At 53.3% G+C, this 25,827-nt stretch overlaps 1 protein-coding gene across 2 annotated transcripts; it reads left to right on the forward strand.

The window, feature by feature from the left end:
• RASSF5 (Ras association domain family member 5) lies at positions 1-25,681 on the forward strand. 2 transcript variants are annotated; one of them, XM_037410452.1, is made up of 6 exons: positions 1-667; positions 1,084-1,202; positions 18,834-18,947; positions 20,527-20,824; positions 21,186-21,301; positions 22,529-25,681. In XM_037410452.1, the coding sequence occupies exons 1-6, from the start codon at positions 613-615 to the stop codon at positions 22,679-22,681; spliced, it is 855 nt and encodes a 284-aa protein (XP_037266349.1). In that variant the 5' UTR covers positions 1-612; the 3' UTR covers positions 22,682-25,681. The 2 variants fall into 2 exon arrangements, with proteins under 2 accessions (XP_037266349.1, XP_037266350.1); XM_037410453.1 differs by lacking the exons at positions 1-667; positions 1,084-1,202 and adding an exon at positions 6,085-6,524.
• The last annotated feature ends 146 nt before the right edge of the window (positions 25,682-25,827 follow it).

Consider the following 25,827-nt stretch of genomic DNA (forward strand, 5'->3'; position numbering starts at 1 on the left):
TTTTTTTTTTTTTTTTTTTTTGAGGTCGGTGACCGCTCTGGAATTTTGGGTAGTGTAAAAAGTAAATTTAATGCTGTTTGTACAACAGTTAAAAATTAAAAAGGATCAGAAGGGCTGTTAAAGTAGAAGGATGTTGGTAGTTGCGGTCAGGCAAGTATAGAAAAGTCAGGGCTTGGAAAAAAAGGGCTGGGGGAGCGATAGCCACCGATACGTGCTAACTGTTGTGTCTGGTAGATGGAGCTGGCTGTGCCGAATGCTGCCGCTCTGGGACCCTGTGCCTGAACAGGTTAAACCTGGGCTTCGCAGAGGTGTCTGTGCAATTCCTACCTTAAACTAGTTAATGTCTCACAGGACAGGTCAGCATCCAAAGAAAACAGGCTACATCAACGCCTTACTGCTCCTGGGCAGTGTGCGCTGGCGATGGGAGCTCACAGCCTTTGCCAGGGCCCAGGACATCTCCGTACCCTCTCCAGGGGTGGCTTTTTGGCAGCCTGATGGTAGATCCATGCCTCAGTCACTGTAACTGGCCCTTGAGTTGTTCATGTTTAGTGAACTTAAATAGTTTGACTTCTGTCCAATACAAAGATATTTTTTCCCTCCTGATGCTAGAAGATGAAGCATCCTTTCTGGGTGAAGTGGCCGAGCTTTCGCTGCAGGCGCTGTGCAGGTGATGTCTCCAGGGAGCACAGCTGAGGAGCCGGGTACCACATGGTTTGGTGGGACTTGAGCATATTTTTTACTTTGTACGTCAGCATGCCAGCAGATCGGGGGAAAGGCAGCAGGATGCAAGGCAGGAACGCTGCCCATGCTGCAGCATTGCAGCAAGAAACACAGGTTTCCCTGGGGAGAGGGTGTGGGAGCAATTTTTGCTCTGGATGAGGCATCCTGGTACCTCTCCCCACCTGCAGGAGCGTGCCCGAGTGAGGACATGTGCCTGGCTGACAGCTCCGGCTGTGCCAGTGCCCATGAGCATCCATCTGCCCTCTGGCAGGAGCCTGGTCCCTTCCTGGGGTTCCCCCGCTGCTCCTCGACAGCAGGCTGCGGCTCTTGGGTGCCTCACTGTCTCCTTTCTCTCCTGTGCAGACTGCAGATACACGTGCCACCAGGAATGCCGCAGCCTCATCCAGCTGGATTGCCGTCGGCCGGGCCAGTGCCAGAGCCAGCTCTCGCCCGAGAGCACCCTGCTGCCGCCCTGCAGCCAGGTACGCTGGGGAGGGGGCTCCGCGGGGGCCGGCAGCCTCGTGGTGACCAATGGCATCTCCTTCAGAGACCCGATTTCTTGCTCCTGGCGGGTTTTCCAGCAGGGAGGTCTTGTCGGGGAGGTCAGCCCATCGGTCCGGCCGAGCCGGGCAGCGCTCACTGATGAGTCGCGTATATACTGTGTGCATCCTGCCCACCTGGATCCTGCGTGGGTGCGAGCTGGCACGCTGGAGGTTGTACGTGGGGGCGTCCCCCTCGCCGTAAAGGTGTGTGTGGAGCTGTGTCATGTTTAAAACGCTGCTGTCAGCCTGGCCAGGCTGCCTGGAACAGAGCAGGGGAGGAGCGGCGTCCCCCAGGGATGTCGGGCCCCACGCTGCAGCCCGGCCATGCCCAGGTGCCTGCAAGGGAGGGTCGATACCGGCATTAAATTGTGTCCCAGCAAAGTGCTCGAAGAGGAGCAGCAAGAGGGTGCATTTCACCTGCATCTTGGCAGTGTGAGCATGGATTTTGTAAGGAGCTTCAGGTTGATAGCCTTGTTTTAAGAGTTTCACTCGTCTGGGGGATTGAGACTCTTCAGTCTGTTATTAGGGATGTGCACTAATCCCCAGGGCTACTCCAGGAAGGTTTAGTTGTTTGCTTAACCCCCACCCGAGGGTCCCATGGTACCGGTGATGCCCGGCTTGGGTGTCTGCTGGGACAAGCTGCAGCACGTGCAGTGGGGCACAGCAGGACTGCACGGTGCCACACGGGTTGAGATGTGAGATGCTTAATGCTGGAAGCTTAAAACACAGCTTAGAAACCTGGCTGCACTGGATTTGACTTGCACAGAGCCTTTTCGATCTCTATATGCTTTTAAAAAATCTGTATTTTCTCCATTATAACCATGCCTTTATATTCCTTGTATTGGAAGACCTTGCTGCGTTTGTGCAACACTGGAAATGGAGTGGTGCGGTTTTTCAAAGAATAAATGTTTTTCAAAGGTGACACGGGGTTTCCGTTGGGTGTGTGAGCAGCCAGTGGTGGGTTTGGTTGTTGGCTGTGCTGCTCTGCAGGAAAGGGTCAGGGGGAGCCTGAAGTTAGGTGGGATTTATCTTGGAAGTTACGCATTGCAAAGGGACTCCGAATGGCTTCTCCACTGAGCCCTGAGGTTGTTTGAAGAGCCAGACTTGTGTGTGTTTACATCTCCTTCGGATGCTGTTGGGCTTCCCCCAGCAGCACGAGAAAAGCTTGGATTTTAGAAAAATTAGAAAGGCTTTTTTCTTCTTCAGGGTGATAACACCAGCCGGGGGTTATTGATGGTGCTAATAATAAACACAGAGCCTGCGCTTCGTGGCAATTCATCACCCTGACACGTCTCTGGTGTGATCCCGGGAAGGGGGGAGGCATTTTGTGCCAACGAAACAAAAGTCTTTCCAATTACAGCAGCAAACAGAAATCCATAAACCCATCCTGAGGTGCCGGCCAGGAATCCCTGCTCCGAACCCTCCGCATGGCAAAGCGTGGGCAGAGGTCTCATTACCTGTGCTGGGAAAGGCTGTGAGGCTGGGGGGGGGGGGGGGGGGGGGGGGGCAGGGGGTACGTGGGCTTGTTTGAGGGTGAAGAGGGTGAATTGCTGCAATAAAGCTCTGTTTTCATTGGTGGATAATGGGTAATCAAGGAAAAATCATCTTCAGGTTTGCTTGCTTGGAGCCCATGAAGCTGAGCACGCAGCCACACTCCCGGTGTGCTTTTGTGGGCCAGGCGAGTTCTGCTGCTTGGAAGGAGGAGGGTGGAGGGGAAACGGTGTCAGTGTTGCAGAAAGGAGAGTAATAGGGTGCCTGAATACACTGCGGGGGGGATTGCACACTGAAAACACAAGAAACTTAAATTAGGATTTAGATTAGATATTAAGAAGAAATTCTTTGCTGTGAGGGTGACGAGGTGCTGGCACAGGGTGCCCAGAGCCACTGTGGGTGCCCCATCCCTGGAAGGGTTCAGGACCAGGTTGGACGGGGCTGGGAGCAACCTGGGCTGGTGGCAGGTGTCCCTGCCTGTGGCAGGGGGTGGGAACCAGATGGTCTGTCAGGTCCCTTCCAACCCAAACCGTTCGGTGATTCTAATAGCTAGCATAGTTGAAAGTCATTCAATAGTAGTATCAAATGTAAGCAAACTAGGAGCATCAGGAACAGCTGCTTTAATATCACCTAGTTAAGCCCTGTTGCCATGTAATACCAGGCATTAATAATTTGGGCTTTGATCCAACAAAGTATTTAAGAGTGCGTTACATTTGGGTCCCAGATTAGCCTCCCTGCGTGAAATGAAGCCTCCGTGAAAGCCGGCAGGAGTCCCTGCTGGTCTTGGCAGCACCAGGAGCTTGGTCCCTGCTTTTGGCAGAGCTGGTATGCGCTTCCCACCTCCGAACTGGTGCCGGTCACTGGTGAGCGGGTCCTCTGAGGGTTGTCGTGCAGCTCACCGTTCACCGGAGCTGCTGCTGAACCAATGGGTCAACATTGCTTGGGGTTTTTTTCCGTGGTTGTTTTTTTTTGTGGAGCACATCTCCCTGGCAGGTGAACCGCCATGGAAAAGCGAGGGGTCCTGGAAGAAGCACATGGAGCAATGCAGCGGGGGTGCATCCAGCTTCGCATGGGGCCCTGCAAAACTGGCTGCACCCTGTTTCCATGGGAAACACTCGGGGCTGAAGCTTCCGTGAGGATGCCCATGCCGTTCATCGGCCCAACGCTCACTGTGTCGTGTGTGCTTGACTTCAAGCCTCTTTCTCTTCTAAATATAGCTCTGTGAAGCCGAGGAGGTTTGTGCCACTGCAGAAGTACGCATGCTGCTAAGAGGATAGCTTATTTATTTGCATTGTTACAAGTTGCTGCCGTTGGGATTCTTGCCTTCCTCTTTGAGATGCAGGTGTTGTGTCCTCTTGCTAGTCTTTGCATTGGTGTCCCGGTTTGTATTCCCGGGGTGCTGCAGGCTGTGGGGTACAGAGCTATCAAAAGCTGGTAGCAATTCAAGTCCTTCAGCTAGCAGATACAGATGGGAGGGTATGAAACACCGTCTGCAAGCCATCAAGAGGGGAAGAGGTTTTCGTGCGTGGATGGTAGCTTGTACGAAGATCTTGGGGCCCTTTTGGACCAGTCAAAGGAGCCCTGTGAGCTGGAGGAGCGAGCGATCGCTCCCGTTTGCAGGAGGGGTTTGCCACTGGTCCTGCTGCAGGTAGCCAAGCGGGGGAGCGGGGTGCGGAGCTCTCCGTGCTCGCCAGCCTGACGTGCAAACTGCACCTAGCGATGGGGAGAGTCGTGCCCTGAAAAGGGCACAAAGGAATTAACATAAGAGCAGCTATCCGGGCACAGGGTGCCTCCTCTCTTCTCAGCTGGTGGATGCTGAGGGAGAGAGCAGGAACGCCAGGGCGAGGATGGCGTGGTGCTGCCGTGGCCTCCCTGTGAGCAGTGCTGTGGGCGCTCCTTGGGGTTGTGTCTGAACTGTCACTTGTAGTTGCTGTCAGTGAGCTCCTTCTGAGGAGTCTGACTTTGCACATCCACCGCCAGCACACCTAGTGATAAGTTCTGCAAATCTGATCGTGCGTGGCCTGGAAAAGCACTCCTCCTTACTGCACTCTTCCTGTGAACATCTCCCACGATTTTGTAGCTCTCAGTCGTGTCTATGTTCTTTCTAGTCCTTCCTTTCCAGATCCAGGCTGGCCCCAGGCATGGAAACCTCCCTGGATCTTGCCTACCCTGCCCTTCGTGGTACCTCTTGCAATTCTTTATTCTTTCTTGGATGGGCTGGCCGGGTCTTGCATGAAGTATTTCAAGTGTGGGCGTCGGATGGATTTATTCAGCGACATGATACTCTCGGACCTTGTTCCCTCTTCCTTTTCTGAAGCATGATAGAGAGTTGTTAGCCTGTAGGCTAATACTGTTGCCTAAGCAGAGTCCTTTTTAACACGGTGTGCCAGGCTTTTCTTTAGTCCCCCCAGCCTGCCTGTGCACACACGTCGGTTTCCAGGTGGGTAGGGAGAGCCTGTGCCGGGATGTGCTGCAACCCCATGGATGCGCAGCCCCTCCTGGGAGCCCCCACCGAGGGAGGAGGATAGCCTGGGGGGAGTGGAGCCCTTCCCCTGCCCGGCTCCAGAAATACCTGTCATCTTCACCGAGGAGGAAGGTCACAGCTGCTTCAAAAGCTGCTGGGCAGAACACAGGGTGTTAGTGGGATGGTGGGGGCCCTGCAGGGGCCAGGGGAGAGTGGGATGGAGGAAGCAGCTCTGGGGATGGGTCTGTGCCGGCCTGGGTTTCCACAGGGCTGCAAGGGGAGAGGGGAGCTGGGATGGTGCTGTTGCTCTGAGGCTCTTTCCAAGGCCAACACAGCATTTTAATCAGTCTGGAGCGAGCGCTTCTTGCAAACGGGACTGAGGAGCTGAATGGCTTTTTCCTGGGCTGCAATCGAAGCTGCCTCAGCCGGGTGCCAGCACTGCTGCGATCACTCCCACTGCTCTAAAATTAGCTGCAGAGCAGAGAGGCACCCACTGCCTCCTGCAGCGTGATGACCAGGGGCTCCCAGCACCCCTGAGGAGGGTCTGAGGCCACATCCTTGCCAGCCTCCCCCCTTCCCCACCACCAGCGTGGTCAGGCTCGGTCCGGGGTTTGCTTCCCTGGGACAGCAGATGCAACGCCGCTCTCCAGGTTGTGCTGCCAGGGAAGGAGCAAGAGGCCAGCCTGCCCTGGCGATGGATTTTGGGTAGCGGAGGAGGTGTGGGGGTACCCGGGGACAAGCCCAGCGCCTGGGCCCTGGTGTGCCGCAGGGTGAGAAATTTTGCAAGAGGAAGTGGCAGGGCTGCGCGCTGTGGGGCGAGCGCAGGAAGGGGAGGCGATGCTGCGCGGGCGCCCGTGGGACCAGACCGCGGGCGGTGAGCGAAGCTGGGTGCCAAGAGTGGGAGCAAACTCGCCGCTCGGCCCCTTCCATGCTGCCCCAGCGCTGCTGCGCAGGAAGGCGGGTGGAGGAGGAGAGGGAAGGGTTAGCCGGCACGGCTGCCTGTTAAAGAGAAATAGCTCCGCTGGCTCTGGAGGATGAGCAGAAGGAGCTATTGCAGATAAGCGCCGGCGAGCTGAGGATGTGAGAGCGGGCTCGCTGCTGGTGCGGGAGCCGGAGCAGGGACCGCTGATGGTCGCCGGCCCCCCGAGCCCCCCGGCGAGCCCCGTGCACGCTCAGCCTCTCACCTTTGCTGGGCTTCGATGACCATGAGCAGCGGGTACTGCAGCTTGGATGAAGACCTCGAGGATTGCTTTTTCACAGCAAAAACCTCTTTCTTCCGGAGCACGCCGAACAAGGTTCCTGCCAAGGTAACAGCTTAAAAACTAGTGAGAAGGGCTGTGCTGGGTGGGAGGCGGCGGGGGGGTTGCTGGTGAAGGGAGATGTCAGTGTTCCTGCACGTTTGGCTGCAGGTGCTGCCAAAATGAGCTTGCAGCTGGAGTCAGGGCAGAGCCGCTGGCGGGGAGGAAGGCTCTGTCCGCCTCTTCCAGGGTCCCCACTCCATGCAGGGGGTCTGTGCGGCTGCAGATTTTTCTCAGCCATGTCTCAACCTTTAGCATGCTGGCTTGGCCCCTTCCCCGAGGAACCACGGCGGAGGAGCCAACTCCAAGTGTGTTTTTTCAGCTTTGGGGGGGGGCAGGCAGCAGCCCTGCTAGCTGTCATCCATGGGTCGGGCTGCTGGCCAGGGACCTGTGGTTTGGCCTTGCAAAATAGGCACCACTGGTGAAAACTGGACCTGGGAGATGGGAAAGTTACAGGACTAAATTAATCTGCAAATTTATTAACACAGTGATGAATCTGGTCCTTTTCTGGGTGCTTGGGTGCATATGTACCTGCCTTAGAGGAGGAGGGAGTGCTTGGCTGGCCAGTGTTGCACCCCAGGATGAGATTTCTGTATCAGTAACATTGACAAAGCTGCTTCATCTTTTTAAAGTGTTTTATTTTTAAAAAAAAATCCAAAAAGCAACAAACATCCCTGCTATAAACTTTGGGGCCCCAACCAGAACTGAGCATAAAAGGAGAAGGCGCCGCTGCGGAAGCGGGGGTTTCGCTCAGGAACCAGAGCCCTGTGGCACCCAGAGATGAGATCTGGCCCGGGGAGCAGCTTTTTTACTTAGAAATTCCCCTGTAAACCATCAGCACCGAGGCGCTTCTGCTCAGGCTCTGCTGTATTTGCACGCCCCAGGCTGCTGAGCTGCAATCCTCAGCAGGTGCTTTGGGGTTCAGCTTGCTGCAGCGCGGGGTGCTGGGGGCTCTCCCGGCGACCTGGGCTGTTCCCCTTGGCGGGGGGAGTTACTTTGGGGGAGAGTTCCAATCAACTGGCGATATTATTTTAATTTCTTGGAAGAAATGCTCCCTTGGGTTTAACATGGGATATTCCCTTTTAGCCAGCAGCTCCCTCTTGCTATGATTAACCGACACGTACTGCTGGTTTTTAAATGTCGTTTGATGATTCAGTTGTGTAGGAGATGTGAAAGATCGCAGCGTTAGTGCAATAGGCGCTGTGCTCCATGGCGTTTTAATGCTGTTCTTTTTGAGCCAGGGCACTGCAGATCCTCAGCTACCTTCCAAAATCAGCCTGATCACGCTCGTGCTCGGGAGCTCTCCTGTGCAGAGGGGTCAGGGGCTGCTGCAGCCCCTTTTTGGCTGGCTCCTCACCTGGATGTGGCCAGCATGGGTGGCAGACCTCCTGGCCGCTAGAGAAGATGGAGCCTTTTGGGGGTTTGGTGTCATGGGGAGGAAATGGTTCCTGTGTGTGAAGGAAAAAAAAAAAAACAAAAAACCCAAACCCCACACATTTGCTCTTTAAGCAGATGATGTTGTGTAAAGGATCTGTGTGCGGAGGTGGGTCCTTCTTGGATTTCTCCGGCTAGAGGTGGAAACCATCCTCAGGCCTCGAGGGGAGAACGTTTTGGGAGGTTTGTGGCATGCTGCTGGTGGTGCAGGTCCTGCAGGAGCATGGGGCATGGTGGGGAGGAGGAGGAGGAGGAGGCAGTGGTGTGGTGAGGCTGGGCTGGATGGCAGGTGGAGGGCAGCAAGGAGAGCATGTTCCTGGGGAGCAGGCAGCAAAGCAGAGGGACAGGGACAGGCACAGCCCCAGGGTGGACATCCCCCCTGGGTTATGCTTCACTCCCTGTCCCCACTTTTTTGCTTGGCATCTTCTCTTGAGCGATGTTATTGAGTGTGGAATATTTCCATCGCTGCAAGGGCAGCGTGTGCCAACAGCATTGCTTTTCACCACCAAGTACAGTACCTGCTCCTGGCCGTGGGCAGAAAACATCAGCTTGGTCCTGAAAGTGAGTTAGGCTGCCAGGTGCGCTGGGGAACAGCAACATTCCTCTGATCTTAGATGCCCAGGAATGATTCCCGAGCCCAGGATGCACAGTGTGGCCAGCGCTGCAGCAGCAGCAGGCACCAGCCCGTGAGCATGGGCAGGAATAAGCTAAATACGGGTAACTTGGGGATGAATGTCTTAAAAGACCTAGGAAACAATCTCTGTAGGTGGGGACATAGAGGCCTCCCACCATTTAAAACAATAGAGTGGAATTTGATTGCTGTGAATAGAGAAACAATTTTTCTGATTGATGTAACTGTATTAGTCTGAAGAGCCTCTTTCTAGGAATTCTGTAATTCCTTTTTATTTTCAGAACCATCAGTGCAATCACTCTTCATTAGAAAAGAACCCTTTTACATCTCAGATGTGACCTCATTCCAGGAGATCTATTACTTGGCATTTTTGTGACTCTTCAGCCGAGTGGCTTCAGTGGCTTCTGCCTGGAGCACGATGGCTTAAAACTCTGCCAAATTGCTCTTCTGAGTCCTGCATCAGTGGCTGCCGGGAGGGCTGGATCAGGGGAAAGGGGCACGTTTCTGTCCAAGGATAGAAAACATGAGAGGGACTGTAGGAATTGTGAGAAACAGGAATGTAGTTTCACCCAGGGTGGGATCCAGGGTGGGATTTAGGGATGGGGATGATGGGACCAGCTCCTGGCTTAGGAGTCCCTGAACAAGGTGAGCTGGGGTAACCCAGCAAGCAAAAGCCTTCCCTGCTGAAGAGGAGGGAGGCTGTGGAGGTGGTGGTGGTGGTGGGATGGTGGGATGCACGGGCGGTGTTGCTATGCTACCAGGTGCTGGTGGATCTGGGGCTCCCAGCAGAGACCACCACGGAGGGGTTGCTGTGTGGGAGGGGGTGGCCGGCGGGGAGTTACGTGAGCTTGGGCACGGGGAGATGCAGGACACGCAGCGGTGTTTTGGCCCCACGGCTGTTTGCTCCCTCTCTTTGTGCCCTCCACGGTGGCAGTGTGCAGTGGTACCTGCGATGGGGACTGTATCCCTGGAGGTGCTCAAAACCCAGCCAGGGGCTGGATGAGGTGGTCTCCAAGATCCCGTCCAGCCTTGGAGAAACGAAGTCCCAGAAGTGGCTGGCCATCAGGTGCAGCATCTGTGCCAGTTCGTGGGTTGCAGGTAACCGTCAGCGTTCACGTTGCCTGTGCTGGGTGGGCAAAGGGAGCATCGCTCTGCCTGGTGCGATGCAGAAGGAGCCAGAGCTGAGGGACCAGCGCAGGGTCCTGTCCTTGGCCTGTCGTCTCCGAAGTGTGGGAGAACAGAGTGATTCCAGAGGGGAGGCGGGTCTGCAGGGGGTCTGGCACAGCCTGGGGTGGCCCAGGGCACCTCTTCTGCCAGGGGGGAGGGGGCTTTTCCTGGCTCTTTAAGGCTGTGATTGGTCCCCCAATATCTGCTGCTGAGGATCAACAGATCCCTTTGATCCACCCAGCCTCCTTGATCCAGGCCGGGGTCTCACCAGGCTGGTCTGTGCACACAGAGTGGGGTGGCTGAGCACCCATGGGGTCCTGTCCAGCCCAGGCCCCCTGAGATGGAGCTCTCTGGGAGGACCTGCTCAGTTCTCGCTGCTGAGCAGGGATGTGGCAGGAAAAACGGTTTCTAAGTGAAATCTCCATGGCAATCAAAACACCGAGCCCCTCTTCACTTGCCTCTAACCTCTGAAATGCAGCAACAATCCTTCTCCCCTTCTCCAGAGATGCACTGCTCTCCTGTCTTCTGCGTTTTCCTCTGAACCCCAAAGTAAACCGCAGCATCTCACTTGAATTTCTCAAAGGGAGTGAAATATGTTGGGGTTTCTTTTTTTTTTCTTTTTTTTTTTTTCCCCCCCCAGATCTGTTGTATGATTGTTCTCCCTGCCTGTCTGCGCTTGAGCAGGGGATCCTTTCCCCATGTAATGCTGTGAGCCATGGGGGCGCGCGGTGAAGGGGCAGTGATGGAGAGCTGTGCACCAGCAGAGATGACCCATCTCTCCGGTGACTGTGATGGGGCTGTGTGGTGCTGCCCCAGCCCCGCTGCCCCCAGCCACCACTGCTCCCTGCTGCAGCTGGATTTACAGTTCTGAGCTGCCGGTTCTCATCTTTCTGGCTCAAATTTGAAGTGTTCACATTTCCCTCCGGTCCTTTGTGCTGCAGTGTGGTGGTGGTCACAGGGCATGAGCTGGTGATGCTCCTCCAAACTGCGGCTCCCCGGTGAGCAGCACTTAGCTGCATTTCTCCAGGTTTTGTTTTCTGATGTTTTAAGGCAAATCTTTCCTTAATAAGCAGAAGAATTGAGGATTGATGCGCTGAGGCGTAAAATCGCTTCGGAGCAGGTCTTTGAAATACTCTTGCAATCCAAACACAGGAGCCAAAGGGAGAGCTTGGGCTGTGTTTTTGGGGATGCCAGTTGTCACAGCATTGCTGATGTAAATGGCGATGGACCTGTGCCCGTGCACACCAGGGAGGACTTGGCCGCTCCTGCTCTAGATAAGACAGTCATTGCCAAGAATGTGGTGATGTTGGGCCAAATCCATCTCCACCGTTCTGCTATTCAAATTCATTAACTAAATAGCTGGTGAGGAAAATTGGCTGGGAGAGAGGGGCCAGGGATAGTGTCTCTGAGGCTGGTTTGTGGCTGCAGGGAAGCAGCCCTTGCTCCAAGGAGTGTCCCGTGGAAGTGCACACTCAGCCTTTCTATCTATGGTGCCTTTCCATGCCTAGTTTTATGGTTAGCAGAGCCACGGTTTGTGAGCTGCCCATCTTCCTCCTCCTGAGCTGCGCATCCAAGCTGTAACTGTGCCCCGGCTCCTTGGTGCCAACTGGGGCTGCGGTGGGATGGGGAGCCGTGGGGAGGGGGCACCATCCCCTCTGCAGTGTCGGAAAGCTCCCGGGTCCCACCTAGAGCTCTTATTCCCAACACAGAGGCCCGACGTGAGCTGCTGCCTTTGCTTGTTTTAAAAAGGTTTTTAAATTGAGGGTTGACTTCTGCAAGGTGAGAGGCTGTAGGAAGGACACTCGCCAGCTGGACGTGGAGCACGTCCCTCCTGACAAACCAATGAAATAAAAACCCCTCCAAGAATAGAAAAAATCTGCCACAGAGGCTTTGTTGTTGCCTTTCTTGGCTTAGAATCACTCTTTTGAGAGCGTGTCACCGTAGTCATGATGGCCCATGGGTTTTTTACCTCCCCCGTAATAGCCTGTTACAAGCTCATGGCTCATTAGATGAGTAGTAGATTGCAAAGGGGAGGACGGTGTGGCTAACTCGCTGGGGGCAATGGGCATTGTGCATCACAGCCGCCCACCGCTTCCCAGGCACTGCTCTGGGCAGCCTTTATCCTGCCGAGCATTAGCCCAAGTGCCAGATGAGGCTCAAGTCATTTATTACAATCGCTGTTTCCTACCACTGAGAAATAATGTAGGTTACGGAAGGGGAGCCTGTGTGCAGTGGGCTGTGATGGGCAGGGAGAGGACGCGGCGGGGTTCATCCCTCTGTGCTGCTGCGGGTACCCCAGGCCACCGGGCTGATCCTGCGCAGCCCGTGGGTGGCTGTCTCGCTGTGGGCCACGGCTGTCTGCAAGTTACTTTATGGCAGTTTCATAGGGGATGGTAAACACGCTGCCTGCTGAGTTTAAATGATGCCAGCGGGCTGAGTGGTAGTTAACCTCTGGCATCTGTGACCGTGCAGCGTTCTGCATCAGGTTTCTAACAGGGCAGGAGTAGGAGCACCCTGGAGCTCCAGGCTCGCCATCGCTTTCCTGCCAGTTGCACATGAGGGTGGCACGATGGAGGCGATGGGAACGTGCTGGTTTTGCAGGCTGGCAGGCAGATGTCGTGCCATGCAGCCAGGCCATCCCCAGGGGGTGGCTCTTCCCTGAGTTCCAGCCAGGAGAGCCACCGGTCCAGCAGCGGTTGCCAGAGTTTAGGTGCAGGCAGAGCTACTGAGCTCTTGTTTTGTTAACAGCTTGTTTCCTCCTGTCCTGGTACAACAGGAAATGTGGCAACGGTTTATGGTTAATAGCTTCTGTTTTTCTTCCTTCAGGCAGAATTGCATATTCTGCACCAGAAACTTTGCAAAACCGGAGGTCTGGGTACATTTCTGAAGAGCAAGAAGTAGCTGATCTAATCATGTGTGATGGAAGGAGCAGCGCTTCTTTTCCCAGGGTCCCCCAGCTGTGGTGCTGGTGCTGCTGGGCTGGTGCAGGTCCTGCTTGCGGGCAGGTTCTGGTTTATAAAACAGAAAAGCAGAGTCTTGAGCCATGGAGCATGCAGGGGGTTGGGGATGGATGCTGTGGTCACTCCGGGGAGCTCAGAGCCGTGCCAGAGCATCACTGCCATGAACGGCAAGGAGAGGTGAAGGGGGGACCCTCGGAGCCACCTTTATGGTCTCACAGGGCTCCCCAGACCCTAAATAGCTGCCAGAGTCAGGATAGCACCGCGCTGGGTCCCACGGGACAGCCAGCTGGGTGTGTTAGTTCTGCTCCGGCAGCCTTGCCGCTTGGCCACGGACTGAGTGGGTCCCTCGGGTTTTATCCAGGCACTGCCCTGTGCACGGTGCCTGTCAGCCCCACGGCGGGGTCGCTGCACAGAGAGATGATTAAAACTTTCTCTTCCTGGAGTCTGAGGGTGTAGGGGGAAGGTGAGCTGGGACAGGCTGGTGCAGTAGGATTGCTCCCGTCTCGGGGGGGGAAACGAATTGTTTTTCGCAGCGCTGGCAGTGTTTTGTGGCAGTGTTTTGTGGCAGTGCTGGTCCAGCTGACTCTCACAGTGCTTTGCAGTTTTCCTTTTAAAATCAAAGCGGCTACAAGAACTGGCCTAGCTACATTTCAAGCCCACTTAGACATGAGCACTGTGGAAGTGGTAACTTCTGGTTTGGTTTTTGCACCACAGTTGACGTGCAAGGGATAAAGTACCTGGGAGTCCCGGGCTGGTTTCTGCCATACACACAACCTTCTGTTTCAGAGATGCATCTTTAAATCCATGGCTGGGTCTCAGCTGCTGGTGGAGCCGGGAGCCCTGTGCAAGGTCGCTGGGTTTGTTTTCCAGAGCAGTTTGGTTGCTCTCTGCATGCTTTAAATTGTGCTGCAGTGGAAACAGTTAAACCATCTGTCACTGACACTGGGAGATTAATGAAAGCAAATTAATTCCACACTGGGTGGAAGATGACTTAATAAATGACCCTAAGAGAACATAATACAGCCGCTAAAACCCGTAGTTGTCAAATTGTCCTAATGCAGGGTTTCTTTTATCAATTATAATGGCGCATGGAAGGGGAGAGAACAACCTGTTACCTGGAGCTGTGGCTGCACCATCGTGTGAACTGTCAGAGGTGTGATGGCCAAGGGTTGGAACCCTGTGTCCTTGGGGCAATCCTTACACCAGGGTGTTGACTCTCCCAGCAGCAGACGAAGGCTCGTCGTGCCAGGGGTGCTGTGCTGCTCTCAGGGCTTGGCCGGGCTGGCTGAGCAGCGGGTGCTGGTACGCTCCTGTGTGCAGTACGATCCTGGTGTCTGTGAATGCTTTGGTTTATGTTTGGGTTAATCAAAACAAATAGATGTGGTAAATAGAGAAATTAGGGGCAGTGTTTCTTTCCCAGTGTTTTCCCAGACTAGGCTCTGAGCATCACGAAGCTGCGGGATGGGCAGAAGGCGGCAGAGGTTTGGCAAAACTTTGGTGCAGGTGGGAACTGAGCTGCCTCCTGCCTCCCCCAGCGCTGCCATGCAGGAGCAGCAGGCGAGAGGGGCACAACTGCCCTCCTGCCACAGCAGCATATCCCAGGTGTCGGCCGATTCCTGCTCCTGGGAGCAAAATTCAACCTCCTGGAGCAGCAGCAAGGCAGCTATGGATGCCTCAGCAGGGTCACACTGCTGTGGGGGTGCTGGGAAGGCACAGGGCTCTGCAGCACAGTCTGCCCTGTGCCTGGCTGGAGGAGTACGAGTGTTTTGCAAGGATTGGGGTGTGCTGGGGGTGTTGGGGGGCTGAGCAAGCTGAGAGACCAGCCGGTACATCTGTCTGCCAAGATGCACACGGGGGAAGGCAGGATGCCAGGGGCTGGGCAGCGGTTTGTTGCTGGAGTTGCATGGGGACACAGTGTGAGACCTGTGATGTTCTGCCACCAGGACCGTGTTCCCGAGCTGGGCTTCCCGCTCCTCCTGCTGTGAGTGATTTAGGTTCCCTGGAGCATGAAGCAATTAGTGCCTGCCTTGTGCCTGCTGTGACGCCCAGGGGACCATCACCACCCCAGGCTCCTGCGGTCCTGGGTGCACCGTGCGTCCTCCATGGAAACCGGGTGGCATCAGCGCACGAGCTGCTCCCAAAGCTCTTAATAGCTGGCACACGCTGGTTTCCTCAGCTGGAACCGTCACAAGAGGGGAGGGATGTGCCCCACTGGGGAGAAGCAAATTGCAGTGACAGGGATGGACTGAGCCGCTCTGTTTGCTTTTGCCATGCGTGTCTGGATGGATGCTGGTCTGCGCCGGGTTGTGTTTGTGCCGCGGGTGAAGTGCAGCGTACGTGCGCGGCATGCCTTACCCCTGCAGCTGTGAGGTGCAGCTATAAGTCTCTTTGCATGCAGGAGGGGATGGTGCCGAGGGGTCTCCTGCTACGACTGGGGTGGGGGCCAGCCCTGGTGGGTGGCAGCACGGCTGTGCCTGTCCCCAGCGCTGTGAAACACGTGACATGACGAAGTGGAGAATTTCTGAGTGCACATCTTCCGTTAACTTAAAAGGGAAGTTTCTGGTCATTTTTTCATCCCTAACCCCCCCTCTTTTCATTTCTTACTTTTGAAAATCTCTACCCTTGGCATTATTTTTAAAGACTCCTGCACCAGCTCAGCACCTGTGTGCAGCCATGTAAGACCTATTGCAGTCAATAGATTGCAGCAAAGCACGCACCTAAAGACTGACGGATTGTGCAGTGGAAGTTGGCGTTGTGATAAGTGGATGTTTATATGCAATTCTTAAATACCTCAGAAAAGCTTCGCTTTTATTTTCTTAAGGCACTGAACAAGGAGGAGACTGTAATACAAAGTCAACGTTCCTCTGCTGGGTTACTGCTCCAGAGTGGTGTTTCAAGAGATCTCGTACTGTTTGCCAGTCTCAAGCAGAAATTGTGAACTCTCACTTGGGAATTGCTTGATGATAAATTTGGGGCTCTCAACTCCCAGGACTGTAGCTGTCTTGCCAGATTGCAACCAGGATTTCAGTCTGTCCTGTGCTTGATTCTCCACCTAAAAGAAATATCACAGCTAGCCTTGGGCAATGCTGGCTTATTTACAGCTTGCTGCATCCTTGTCGTGTGTGCTGTGGGACTGCCTGGGAAGAGGCAGGCTTTGCTCTGAAATCTTGCTCTTTTTTTTTGTTTTTTGCTTTTCTTTTTTTCCTTCTTAGAGGTTACAATTTTCATTCTGAGCCTTACTGGCCTTGATAGCACATCCCTTCACGCTTTCTGCTCTCCGCTAATGCTAACTTCTGAGCGAGCCCATATAAAATATGGGAGCGCTGCTTGCTGTTTCAGGCAGCGCTGGCAAAATGTATTCCCAGCCTGTCTCTGGGGAAGGTGGTGAGTTATGGAAAGGCAGCAGAGCGCGGCGCTGGGAAATCCAGCCCAGTGAGCATAGCCCAAGATGCATGCAGGCTTGTTTGCAGCAGGTCCAGGTCTGGGATGCTGAAGGCTATGCTTTCGAGGAGACCTGCTCTCCCGGCTGGGTGGAAAGCCCCTCCGCTGAAGGGCTTTGGGTAGCCCAGGCTAATACAGTGGTGTCAGACCTTGAACCACGAGATGAGCCTCGTGTAGGGAGTTTCCAGTGGTCTTGTGGCAATAAAGTCATCGAAGCTCCTTGGATGCCACTGTTGGACCCGTGTCCTGCTGCTGGCGAGGCAGCGGCTGGTGAAGAGCTCCAGCAAAGAAGTGAAGAGCAGGTATTGCTGCAGGCTGCAATTCTTGCTGCTGGTTTGCATCTGGCAGCGGGGTTTGCCGTGACTGGCATCCCTAGTGGGAGCCGTGCTCTGGGCAGGAGTTCAGCTGCGGTACCTCGTGGGGAACGCTGCTCAGCCCCGTGGCCCCGCAGGCTGGGAGCTGCTGTGCAGTCGCTGCGGTCCTGTCCTTGCAGCAGGTTGTTTCCCATGAGGAGACCCAAACGTGGCTGCTGGGCTTTATCGTGCAGCTGGGAACTCCTGGGTTAGTTTAGCTCCCTGTATTTTAATTTTTTTTTTAGAATAGATTTTCTTAGCCTACTTGTGATTTGCAGTTTACTTCAGGGTCACACAAGTCCTTGCTTCCATCTCTGGATTATAGGAGCCATTAACTCTGCAACAGACTGTTCTAGATGGATGCTGCAGGTGAGCAGGTGCTTTGTCCCGAATACCTGCTTCGGGCTTGTTGCCGTAGTCCCCAGGGATGGGATGCAGGGGGGTGTCCCCAGAAGCACTTGCTGCATCCTGGGGGCATGGCTGTGGCTTGGTATCTTTAATTTTGTGCTCTGGGTTTCCCTCCCCTCCTTGCTCCTCCTGCATGATGCAGGCAAAGCACCAGCACTCAGGGACAGCCCCAGGAGCCTCAAGGGGCTCTGCACCTGCCGGGGCTGCACTTGGAACTCTTAGAGTGGGAACACACAAAATCCCTGCCCGTATGTGCTGGCACGCCCTTTCCTGCTTTCTAGCAGGTTTTCGGAGAAGAGCTCGCTGGTTCGTGTGTTCCTGCAGCGCCTGGGCTCTGCTGTCACGCCGGCCACGATGGAGGATCGCATCCTGACATTTTGTTTGCAGGGTGTCCGTGGGCCTTGGCAGCCTGTGCGGCGGCGCTTGGGCAGATGGGAGGTGGGAGCGTGGCTCAGGCTCTGGCTCCAGGCTGCTGCAAACCTTCCCCGCAGAAAACCATCTGCGACTGCACGGTGCCGGTGCCTCACCAGAGCCTGCCGGCCGGCTCCCCCAACACTGCTCCTGCTCTTTCCATCTCACATGTCCCTGGAGGAAGATGGCTGGCATCCCACAAACCTTGCTATGAGCCATGTCACCTGCTTTTGATGCCATTCGATGGTGGCCAGAGAGCTCTCCTTGGGGCCGTGTGGGAGCAGTGGGGCGCAGGGGTGGGCAGGGCGCAGCGGTGCTTTGCACGTTTTGCTCCAGCATAGCCCCAAGATGCGTGCCCTGGCTCTTCTGCAGAAAGCACTGTCCTTTTCCTGTTTTAGACAGCCAGTAATGGGCACTATGGTCCTGCTCCCCTCTTGTGCAGGTCTTGCAGCTGCTCCGACCCCATGGCAGCATCCTCCTGGGCTGGCCTCTGCCCCCCGTCCCAGCTCGGCTCAGCCCGTGCTGCCGGCAGCGCTGGGCTCTGCTCCGGCACGTTACACAAGCCCAGCCGTTGCCTTGCTGCTCAAACACTCCAAACCCTGGGCTGCATTTGGGAAGCTCCCACAAGCTGCCTCTCTGCTACAGGATCATGTTTTCCTGTTATTCATTAGTGACATTTCCACATCTGACCTGCATGTAAAACCCACCTATGTGCCCAATCTGTTGCTTGGCCACCCATGAGGAAATTCCCACAAACCTGGGTGAGCAGCAGCTGCCGTCATCCTCCCGGCAAGCCCACGCGCGGGCCGACGCTGAGTGGTTTCTGACACAGGCTGGGATGCCTGGACTGGGTTTGCAGTGACTGACTTATTAATCACACAGCCAGCTTGCTGCTTGTGCGATTTTACTGCTTCGAGCTATAACTTCCAAAGCTTTGGACAAGAGCAGTGAGGAGCGGTCCAGCAGGGATTTAACTTCAGGTGTTGCTTGGGTGAGCCTGCTGGAAGCTGGTTGAGAAGCACCCCAGGTTTTTAAGGGGGTGCCTGGCTTGGGTAGGCAGAGCCATGGATACTAGGATTAGGATGTGATTTTTATTCCCCCCCACAATGACATTGTAAGAAGCAGAGCAATGCTCAGCAGGTGCAGGTGGCTTTTTTTTTTTTCCCTGTTGTTTTTTTTTTTTAAACAGGTTTTGGAGGCTGGATTCTTTGCCCTGGTTTGTATTGGGACATCTTTACTGTTCTGCCCCTGCATCCCACTAACTGGTGGGGTTTGGGTTACCCTCCACTGGCTGTTACTGGTGTACAGAGGTGGTTTGGGGCAGGGATGTGGCATCGTGCACATTCAGCCTCTTGGCCGTACAGACCATCTCCACCTGCACCATCGCTGCCAGCGTGAGCTCAGGATCTGCACAGGCTCTTTGTTCCTGTGTTTCCTAAGAAAAAGGAGAGCAGAGCAGGTGCAGCGTTACCCAACACATCCAACAGCTGAAGCCTGTCTCTTCTGATTTCAGAATGTAACACAAACAGTAGAAGAAGAAAAACGCGAGCCTCCGACCATCCAGGAGATCAAACAGAAAATCGAAAAATACAATGCAAAAGTTACAAACTGCCTGTTGATGAAGCTGGTACGTATTGGGCCCTGTTTACCTAATATGCAGGAAGTGATGCTGGTTTCTCTGGCTGTGAACTGAGCTGGGCTGGAGGAAGGTTCCTCCAAGCAAGAGGGCTTGGGGCTGTCGGGGTTTTCTTGTTTTCCTTACCCGATCTGCTTTTTCTCCTGCTCTTTCCTCCTTGGGTTCCATTAGTGTTAGTCACCCACACTAGAGGTAACCCTTCCCTGCCTCCATCCCTTCTCGCCTGGGAGATCCTTGGCACGGTGATCTGTGGCATGGCGATCTGTGGCACGGTGATCTGTTACCAGCCTGTGCTGCGAATGAGTTGCCACGAGCCGGTGAGCCCACATCGGGGATGTGTCGCGGTGACGCTGGGGCTGCGGCGCTGCAGTTCAGCACCTGTCGCAAGGCGGATTTAGAAACACCAGGTGGATTTAGTAATGTGAAGTGGATTTAGAAACACAAAGCCTTTCTAGGAGGAGATGCTTTTCTCCTCTCCACTGCCAGGTGGGCTTAAGCAGAGGTCTAAGACCAACAGTGGATGCCTTATATTTTGAAGCTTTGATTGCAAACTCACTTATCACCACCTGTAAGTAAAGCCTTGGTGTGTGGTGAGAAGACAAGGAAATAACCTCTTTTACCAGCTGGAGTATCGCAAAGGTACAAACTTCAGAGGATCTTACAGAGTACGGGGAAAAGCTTCTCATAAAGTGAAATAACTAAATTGTAGAACTTCCAGTAACAGCAGCTACGTAACTGCCTTGCTAACATCAGAAAATAAACCTGACATTTATTTTAAAAAGTAGATGTTACAACGCTTTCCTTTGTGAAGGCTGCACAGTAACTTCTGCTGGAATGTCTCACCCACTGGGTTTTATCACCCCTTGACTTACAGGAGTCATTTGGGACCCAGATGTTTACTCCTGAGTTCTTTGGCTTGAGGTTTAGCAGAAACACAGTCCTGGGACTCGACTGGGCTCAGGTGCTCGTGGTGGCCCTTCGTGGGACCACGGGAGTGCTGCTGGCACCGGTCCCGTGGCATGGGCAGTCCGTACAGAGCCAGGCTTTTCCCTTGGTTTCTGCATTTTTGCAGAGCGGAGGGTAGGGTGAGGGACCTGTTGTGAGACAGGCTGATCTTGAATGATGATTTACTACATGGAGATATGACAATGTCGTAAGTGGGGAATAAATCATGAGGAATAGAATTGGGAGATCCTGCTGAATGGGGGTGGAGACCTTCCCAGAGGTTTCAAATCCTCACTTAAGTGCAACTACAAATTACATGTAATGGTTTCCATGACTGAGTTGTAGCAGTGTTGGTTTTAAATAAGACAAGATCGCGCAGACACAAGGAAGGTCTGAGTCACTACCAAGTGGGAGGAACAGGAGAAAATCAACAGAGACTAACCCAAAATTACTGGTTGCTTTTTACATGATTAATAAGAAACTCTCAAGCTCCTAGCCGTACTGAGGGGTGGGAAGTCCTGCAGTCACCCCACAGGCTGCAGCACTGTAGACCAGAAAGCCCCTTGTAGCAGGGGGAAGGAGTGGGAAGACTCCTTGGAGCCTGACCCCCTCTCCTTTGCTTTAGAACGACGATGGGACGTACACAGGTTTCATTAAAGTGCATTTGAAACTGCGCCGCCCCGTGACGGTCCCAGCAGGGATCCGGCCCCAGTCCATCTACGATGCCCTCAAGGAGGTGAACCTGGCTGATATGACAGACAAGAGAACCTCGTTCTACCTGCCGCTGGATGCCATCAAGCAGCTCCACATCAGCAGCACAACCACCGTGAGCGAGGTGATCCAGGGGCTCCTGAAGAAATTTATGGTGGTGGATAATCCTCAGAAGTTTGCACTTTTCAAGGAGATGCGGAAAGATGGGCAAGGTGAGTTTGCGCCCTCGGACCCACCAGCTTTCCTGTGGCCCATTGGTTTGGCTTACTATGTTGTGTTGCAGAAACACACCCAAAGCATTCTCCTGGACTCCGCGGTGTGTCAGGCAGGTGAATAAATGGCCGGACCTCCACTGGAGGTGATGCTGCTTAAGTTCATGGGGAATTGCTACTCTTCAGAAGGGGTCTGAAGCCACCTAACAAAGATCGTTACAGATCTGTCTTAGAGACTGTGCTACTTTCACTGTGATCCTGAGCAGCATGAACCGCTTTTACCTGCTCCAGTTGACCTCCTGAGCCTTCCTCTGCCCTGGCAGCTGTGATCTCACCGTGGCTGTCTGCTCTCCCCTTGCAGTGCTCTTCCAGAAGCTCCCCCTCACCGAGTACCCCCTGTACCTCCGGCTGCTGGCGGGCCCCGACACAGATGCGCTCAGCTTCGTGCTGAAGGAAAATGAGACGGGGGAAGTTGAGGTACGTCAATGACTCTTGCCCTCGGTTTTTGCTGGAGCGCTCGCAGCGTTGCAGAGCACGCAGCAGTGTTGCAGAGCCGGGAGGCGTGCAGCAGAGGCAGCGTGGGTGCAGCCATGCCATGCCAGCAAGGCCGCATCCCTCTGTGGGGCTGGCTTTGCCTTCTAAAATACTGAGTGAGGTACTGGCTTTTCTCCAGACTTGAATTATCAGCTGAATGGACTGTTTGTACTTTACTTTAAAAAAAAAAAAATAATAATTTTTTTTGGTCGTTTATGGCTCATGGTTTTAAAAAATTTCAACTTGAGCTGTGAAAATAGCAAAGCCAGTTTTGATGGCCAACCTATAATCTGTTTATAGAACCAAGCTACGCCACCCCAGAGTTAATCCTCAATAATTAGCTTGGCTAAACACTGTTATAAGTAATCCACTAATTTAAGTAGAAGCCGGGGACGCTCAGGTAATAAACCCGCCGTTTGTGTTTGGTTGCGATGGTGCTTGCCACCACAATGAAAGCAAATGTTGGGAGCTGCTGCAGCCCGCAGGATTCCGCCTCCCACCAGGAGCGGGACTGCGGCGGGTAAGGATGCTGCAGGAATGCCGGCTTGCCGCGGCAGTGCTGAGCAGACATAAAGCAGTAGTTATTTGTGAAGCGCTCACAGCCATCAGCCGGTGGCCTGCCTGTTCCTCGCCGCCAGCCCGACGCTGGTGCGGGTGACAGCCGGAGCAGCCTGTCTGCTGGCGTCCTGTGCCAAGAGCTTTACTGAAGCTCAAACAGTTTTGATCACTTTGCAATAAAATAAGGAGCACGGGCTCCTGCTGGGACTTCGCTCCCCTTTCGTAACAAGCAGTGCAGGCAAATGCTACATCAATCAGTCCCATATACATTTTGGTTCCTTCGGGACCTGTGCCATCTCTTGTGGTGGGAGCTTTAATTCACCTGAGTAAAGATGATTTCGATTAAATCTGCTGTCTCAGGGGCTCAGGACTCAGTCCCTGAGTCTCAGCATAAAGACGGTCCTTTATGCTGTAGCCCACTATTCCCCTCTCTCTCGCAACGTGATGCTGTGAGATTAGGCTCCCTGGGGATCAGATACATGTTTAAATGTCTTTTTTTTTTTTTTTTTTTTTTTTTTGTTCCTTTTCAGAGATTCAGGAGGTAAAACCCCACAAAAGCAGTAAGGTGAATGGTGTGTGCTTACTTTCCCTCTGTTTCTACTGTCTTTGCAGTGGGATGCGTTCTCCATCCCGGAGCTCCAGAACTTCTTGATGATACTGGACAAAGAAGAAAAGGACAAAATCCAGCAAGTGCAAAGGAAGTATGAGAAGTTTAAACAGAGACTGCAACAGACCTTGAAAGAAGCCAGAGGCAAGCCTGGATAACCCTTGGGGGGGCACTGGGCATCAGACTAAGCTAGTTATTTTTAAAATAGAAAGACACTTCTCAGGACACCTTATAGTAGTCGCTCTCCCTCTTCATCCTCCATTAAGGACTGGCTCACAGCATCCATAAAATGAGCATACTGCATTTTCTTCTTCTGAAACCTCTTATCCCAGGACCAGAGCCAGTCTAAGAATGGGAAGCCTGTTTTAAAACTGCGCCGGTCAACAAACCAAACACAGCTGGCTGCTGCTTCGCTTTTCAGCTGGACCATCTGACGGAAAAGCTTTGAGGAAAATGCTCCGTGTTAAACCCAAGAGGAATGTCTACTGGCTTATGTTTTGAGCAGGGTAACACTTGCTGTTCACACTCCTCCCAGCAACTTGCTTGTTCTTGTTCGGAGGTGCTGCGGCTCCCTGCGCGCGCCCACGTGGCCCAGTTCTTGTTTCGTAAGTAGAGCGCAGGAAGCAGCAGCGATGGTGGAGGAGGTTGTTGCACCAAACCACGTGGGTGTTGCAGCTGTAAGCAATGCCGGACGGACTTGTCAGGGCTAACGTAGCCAGGGAGATGTAAAGTTATGACAGCAAGGCAGCTGCAACACCCAAACAGTCTGTTAGTAAGTATTATTGAAACTCGGTAATAGTAGTTCCAGGAAGAGGCATCCATTTTGGTTCTATTTAACTTCCAGTTTTGAAAGCAGATGTGAATTAAAGCAAATACCCCTGATGCTTAGCTAAGTTAGCCAGTGTTTTACCATTTTTCTATTCTGTGGTAATTGGGAGCTATGTTTTAAGAAATTGTTGGAAGAGTGATGGTTGGGGCATAGGCTGACGGTTCGATATTGAATGTTTAGCAATACATGTCCAACAGACTAACCCAGGAAAACTAAAAACTCCTTTCACAAAGCAAACTGATTTTGAACTATGACCAGGGCTGGCACCGAGGGAGAGGAGCCTCAGCAGGGCCAGGGTGCGGAGGCAGCACCAAGAGCACAGGCTGCCTGCACGGGAGAGCCTTGGTACCAGGAAGAGTAAGGGAACTATTAGTCTCAGATGCTTTCTGCCCACCACTGTCATACCACGCTTCCTCCTGGTAACCCTCCTTGCACCCCTCCTGTCCATGACACACCATCCTCTTCCTCCCTGCGCCACCCTGTATGTGTCGTGTTCTCCTCCCCTCCCTCCCCGCTCACAACCGGTGCTCTGCCGGCACGTCCAGGAAGGTGACCAGATCTCGCTCTCTACGTGGAGCTAGGAGAGGACAGGCTCTCTCCCCTCCCTCAGGGCTCCCCACTATCTCCGACGCACGCACTGTGCAGCCTTCATAAAAATCCTTGAGCTGGAGCGTCAGCTACTGCCGTGACTCTGAGCAGAACCCCTCATCTTGCTGCCGCCATGCAGGGATCGTGGGAGGGCTCGGAGGGCTCGGGGGATGCCAGTCTGAGAGAGGAGGGTCCCCGCGTTTACTCGCAGCGCTCTGCACCGAGCACGCTGCACGCAGCCGGGTTCAGTCTTCCCTCTGTCTGCACAGGGCACCGCCACAAAGGTGAAAAGGGAACGGTGACACTAGCTGGGGTTGGCTGGAGCATGTGAGAGGGTTTCGTGTTGACTTGATGAACCCGAGTCCCTTCGAGCTCGTTGCAGGGTGCTGTGACCCCACCTGCGTGAAGTGGGGAGGGAGGCAGCAGGTTGTCAGGTAACACAACAGAGATGATGCGGAAGAGTCTAAAATTTACCTCAGTGCCTTTTTTTTCCCCTTAAGCATGAAAACTTTGCATTTGGGCTAAGGAAGAGTTTGAAAGGGGCTTTTGTCAAGAGGCCTTGCCAGTCCTGTCCCCCAGTTCCCTGAAGTACTGTGATGAGGCTGCTGTTGTCTGTAGAGGGATGAGGAACTCTTTTGTTTCTTTCTTGAAGGCGATTGGGATTTTTTCCCCCCTCCCCCAACTTATTCTTGAGTATGTTTGTTCATAAACTGCAAGAGAGTAACTGCATCACTTACAGCCCCTCGGTTTGTATAACTGCCACTTTCTGCAAGCTTAGTTCAGCTCCTGTTTTAGTCAGCAGTGTAGAAGGGTTTGCTAACAGGGCTATGGCCTCGGGCACGCGGTGCAGGACAGGCCTCCCAGCTGTACTGTACTCTACACCCAGATGACCTTTAACAACGTGGCAGCAGCCCAGAGCGGCGGGTTTCACGCTCTGGGGCTGTTTGTCCATTTACGAGAACACATACTACTTCACTGTGCACCTGTGAAGTAATTTAAGTAACATTTATCTAGTGCTTTGAGTCTTGAAAGCACCGTAGAAATACTTCTCTTCAGCCAAGAGGAAGAACGCTGTAAAAACTGCCATTGGTTCTGAGAAGTATGATCCAGACGCTTGTTTTTAAATCCCTTCTCTTTCTGGCTAAAAGTTGTAAAGATTCCTTTTTCGTTGTCGTCGTCGTTGTTTTCTACTGGAGTTTTGGTGACCGTCTCCCTCTCCCCTCCTGGAACCCAGCATGTCTTTGACATTTTGTAGAAGGCATGGCTTCTTATGCAATTACCGTGAATGCTGCTGAAAACCTCCTGCGGAGAGGAGGGCTGTTTCTTTTGGTTTTTCAAAATACGGGGCATTTTAAGAATCAGTAGATTTTGAAACTCGAATTCTCAGTGGTTGAGCTGTGTCTAGGATAGAAGCACTGGCCCCTTCCTTAAGCGCAAAATACTGTTGGCAGTGCAGTGCCTTTGGTTAGTATATTGTCTTGCCTAGTTTGTGTGAGTTGATTTTTCATGTCTATTGTAAAACATGTAAAATAATGTGTATAGAATAGAATAGTAAAGCTTCTATGGCAAAGTGAAATGCATTTTTGCAATGCTGTAATTTATTTTTACTACTCCCTAGTAATTCTATGGCATTTTTAAAAAATGTCTCACTTCCAGCTTTTTTGAAGGTTCTGAAACTACTTGTTCACACGCAGACAGTGTAAAAGACAACGATAATAAAACTGTCAATAATTAAAGAAATCTCCTTAACTTCTTTTTCTGGCGCCCTCCTATGGAACTTTCATGTATTAAGTCTGAAGGGAAAAACAGGAATCCTTCCTAGAGGTGAATTTAAATTTCTTATCCCTACTGTAAAGTGTTTAAGCTTCAGCTAAAGAGGTACAGAAC

This window comes from Falco rusticolus, chromosome 17, assembly GCF_015220075.1.
Source record: "Falco rusticolus isolate bFalRus1 chromosome 17, bFalRus1.pri, whole genome shotgun sequence".
Classification (NCBI taxonomy): Eukaryota; Metazoa; Chordata; class Aves; order Falconiformes; family Falconidae; genus Falco; species Falco rusticolus.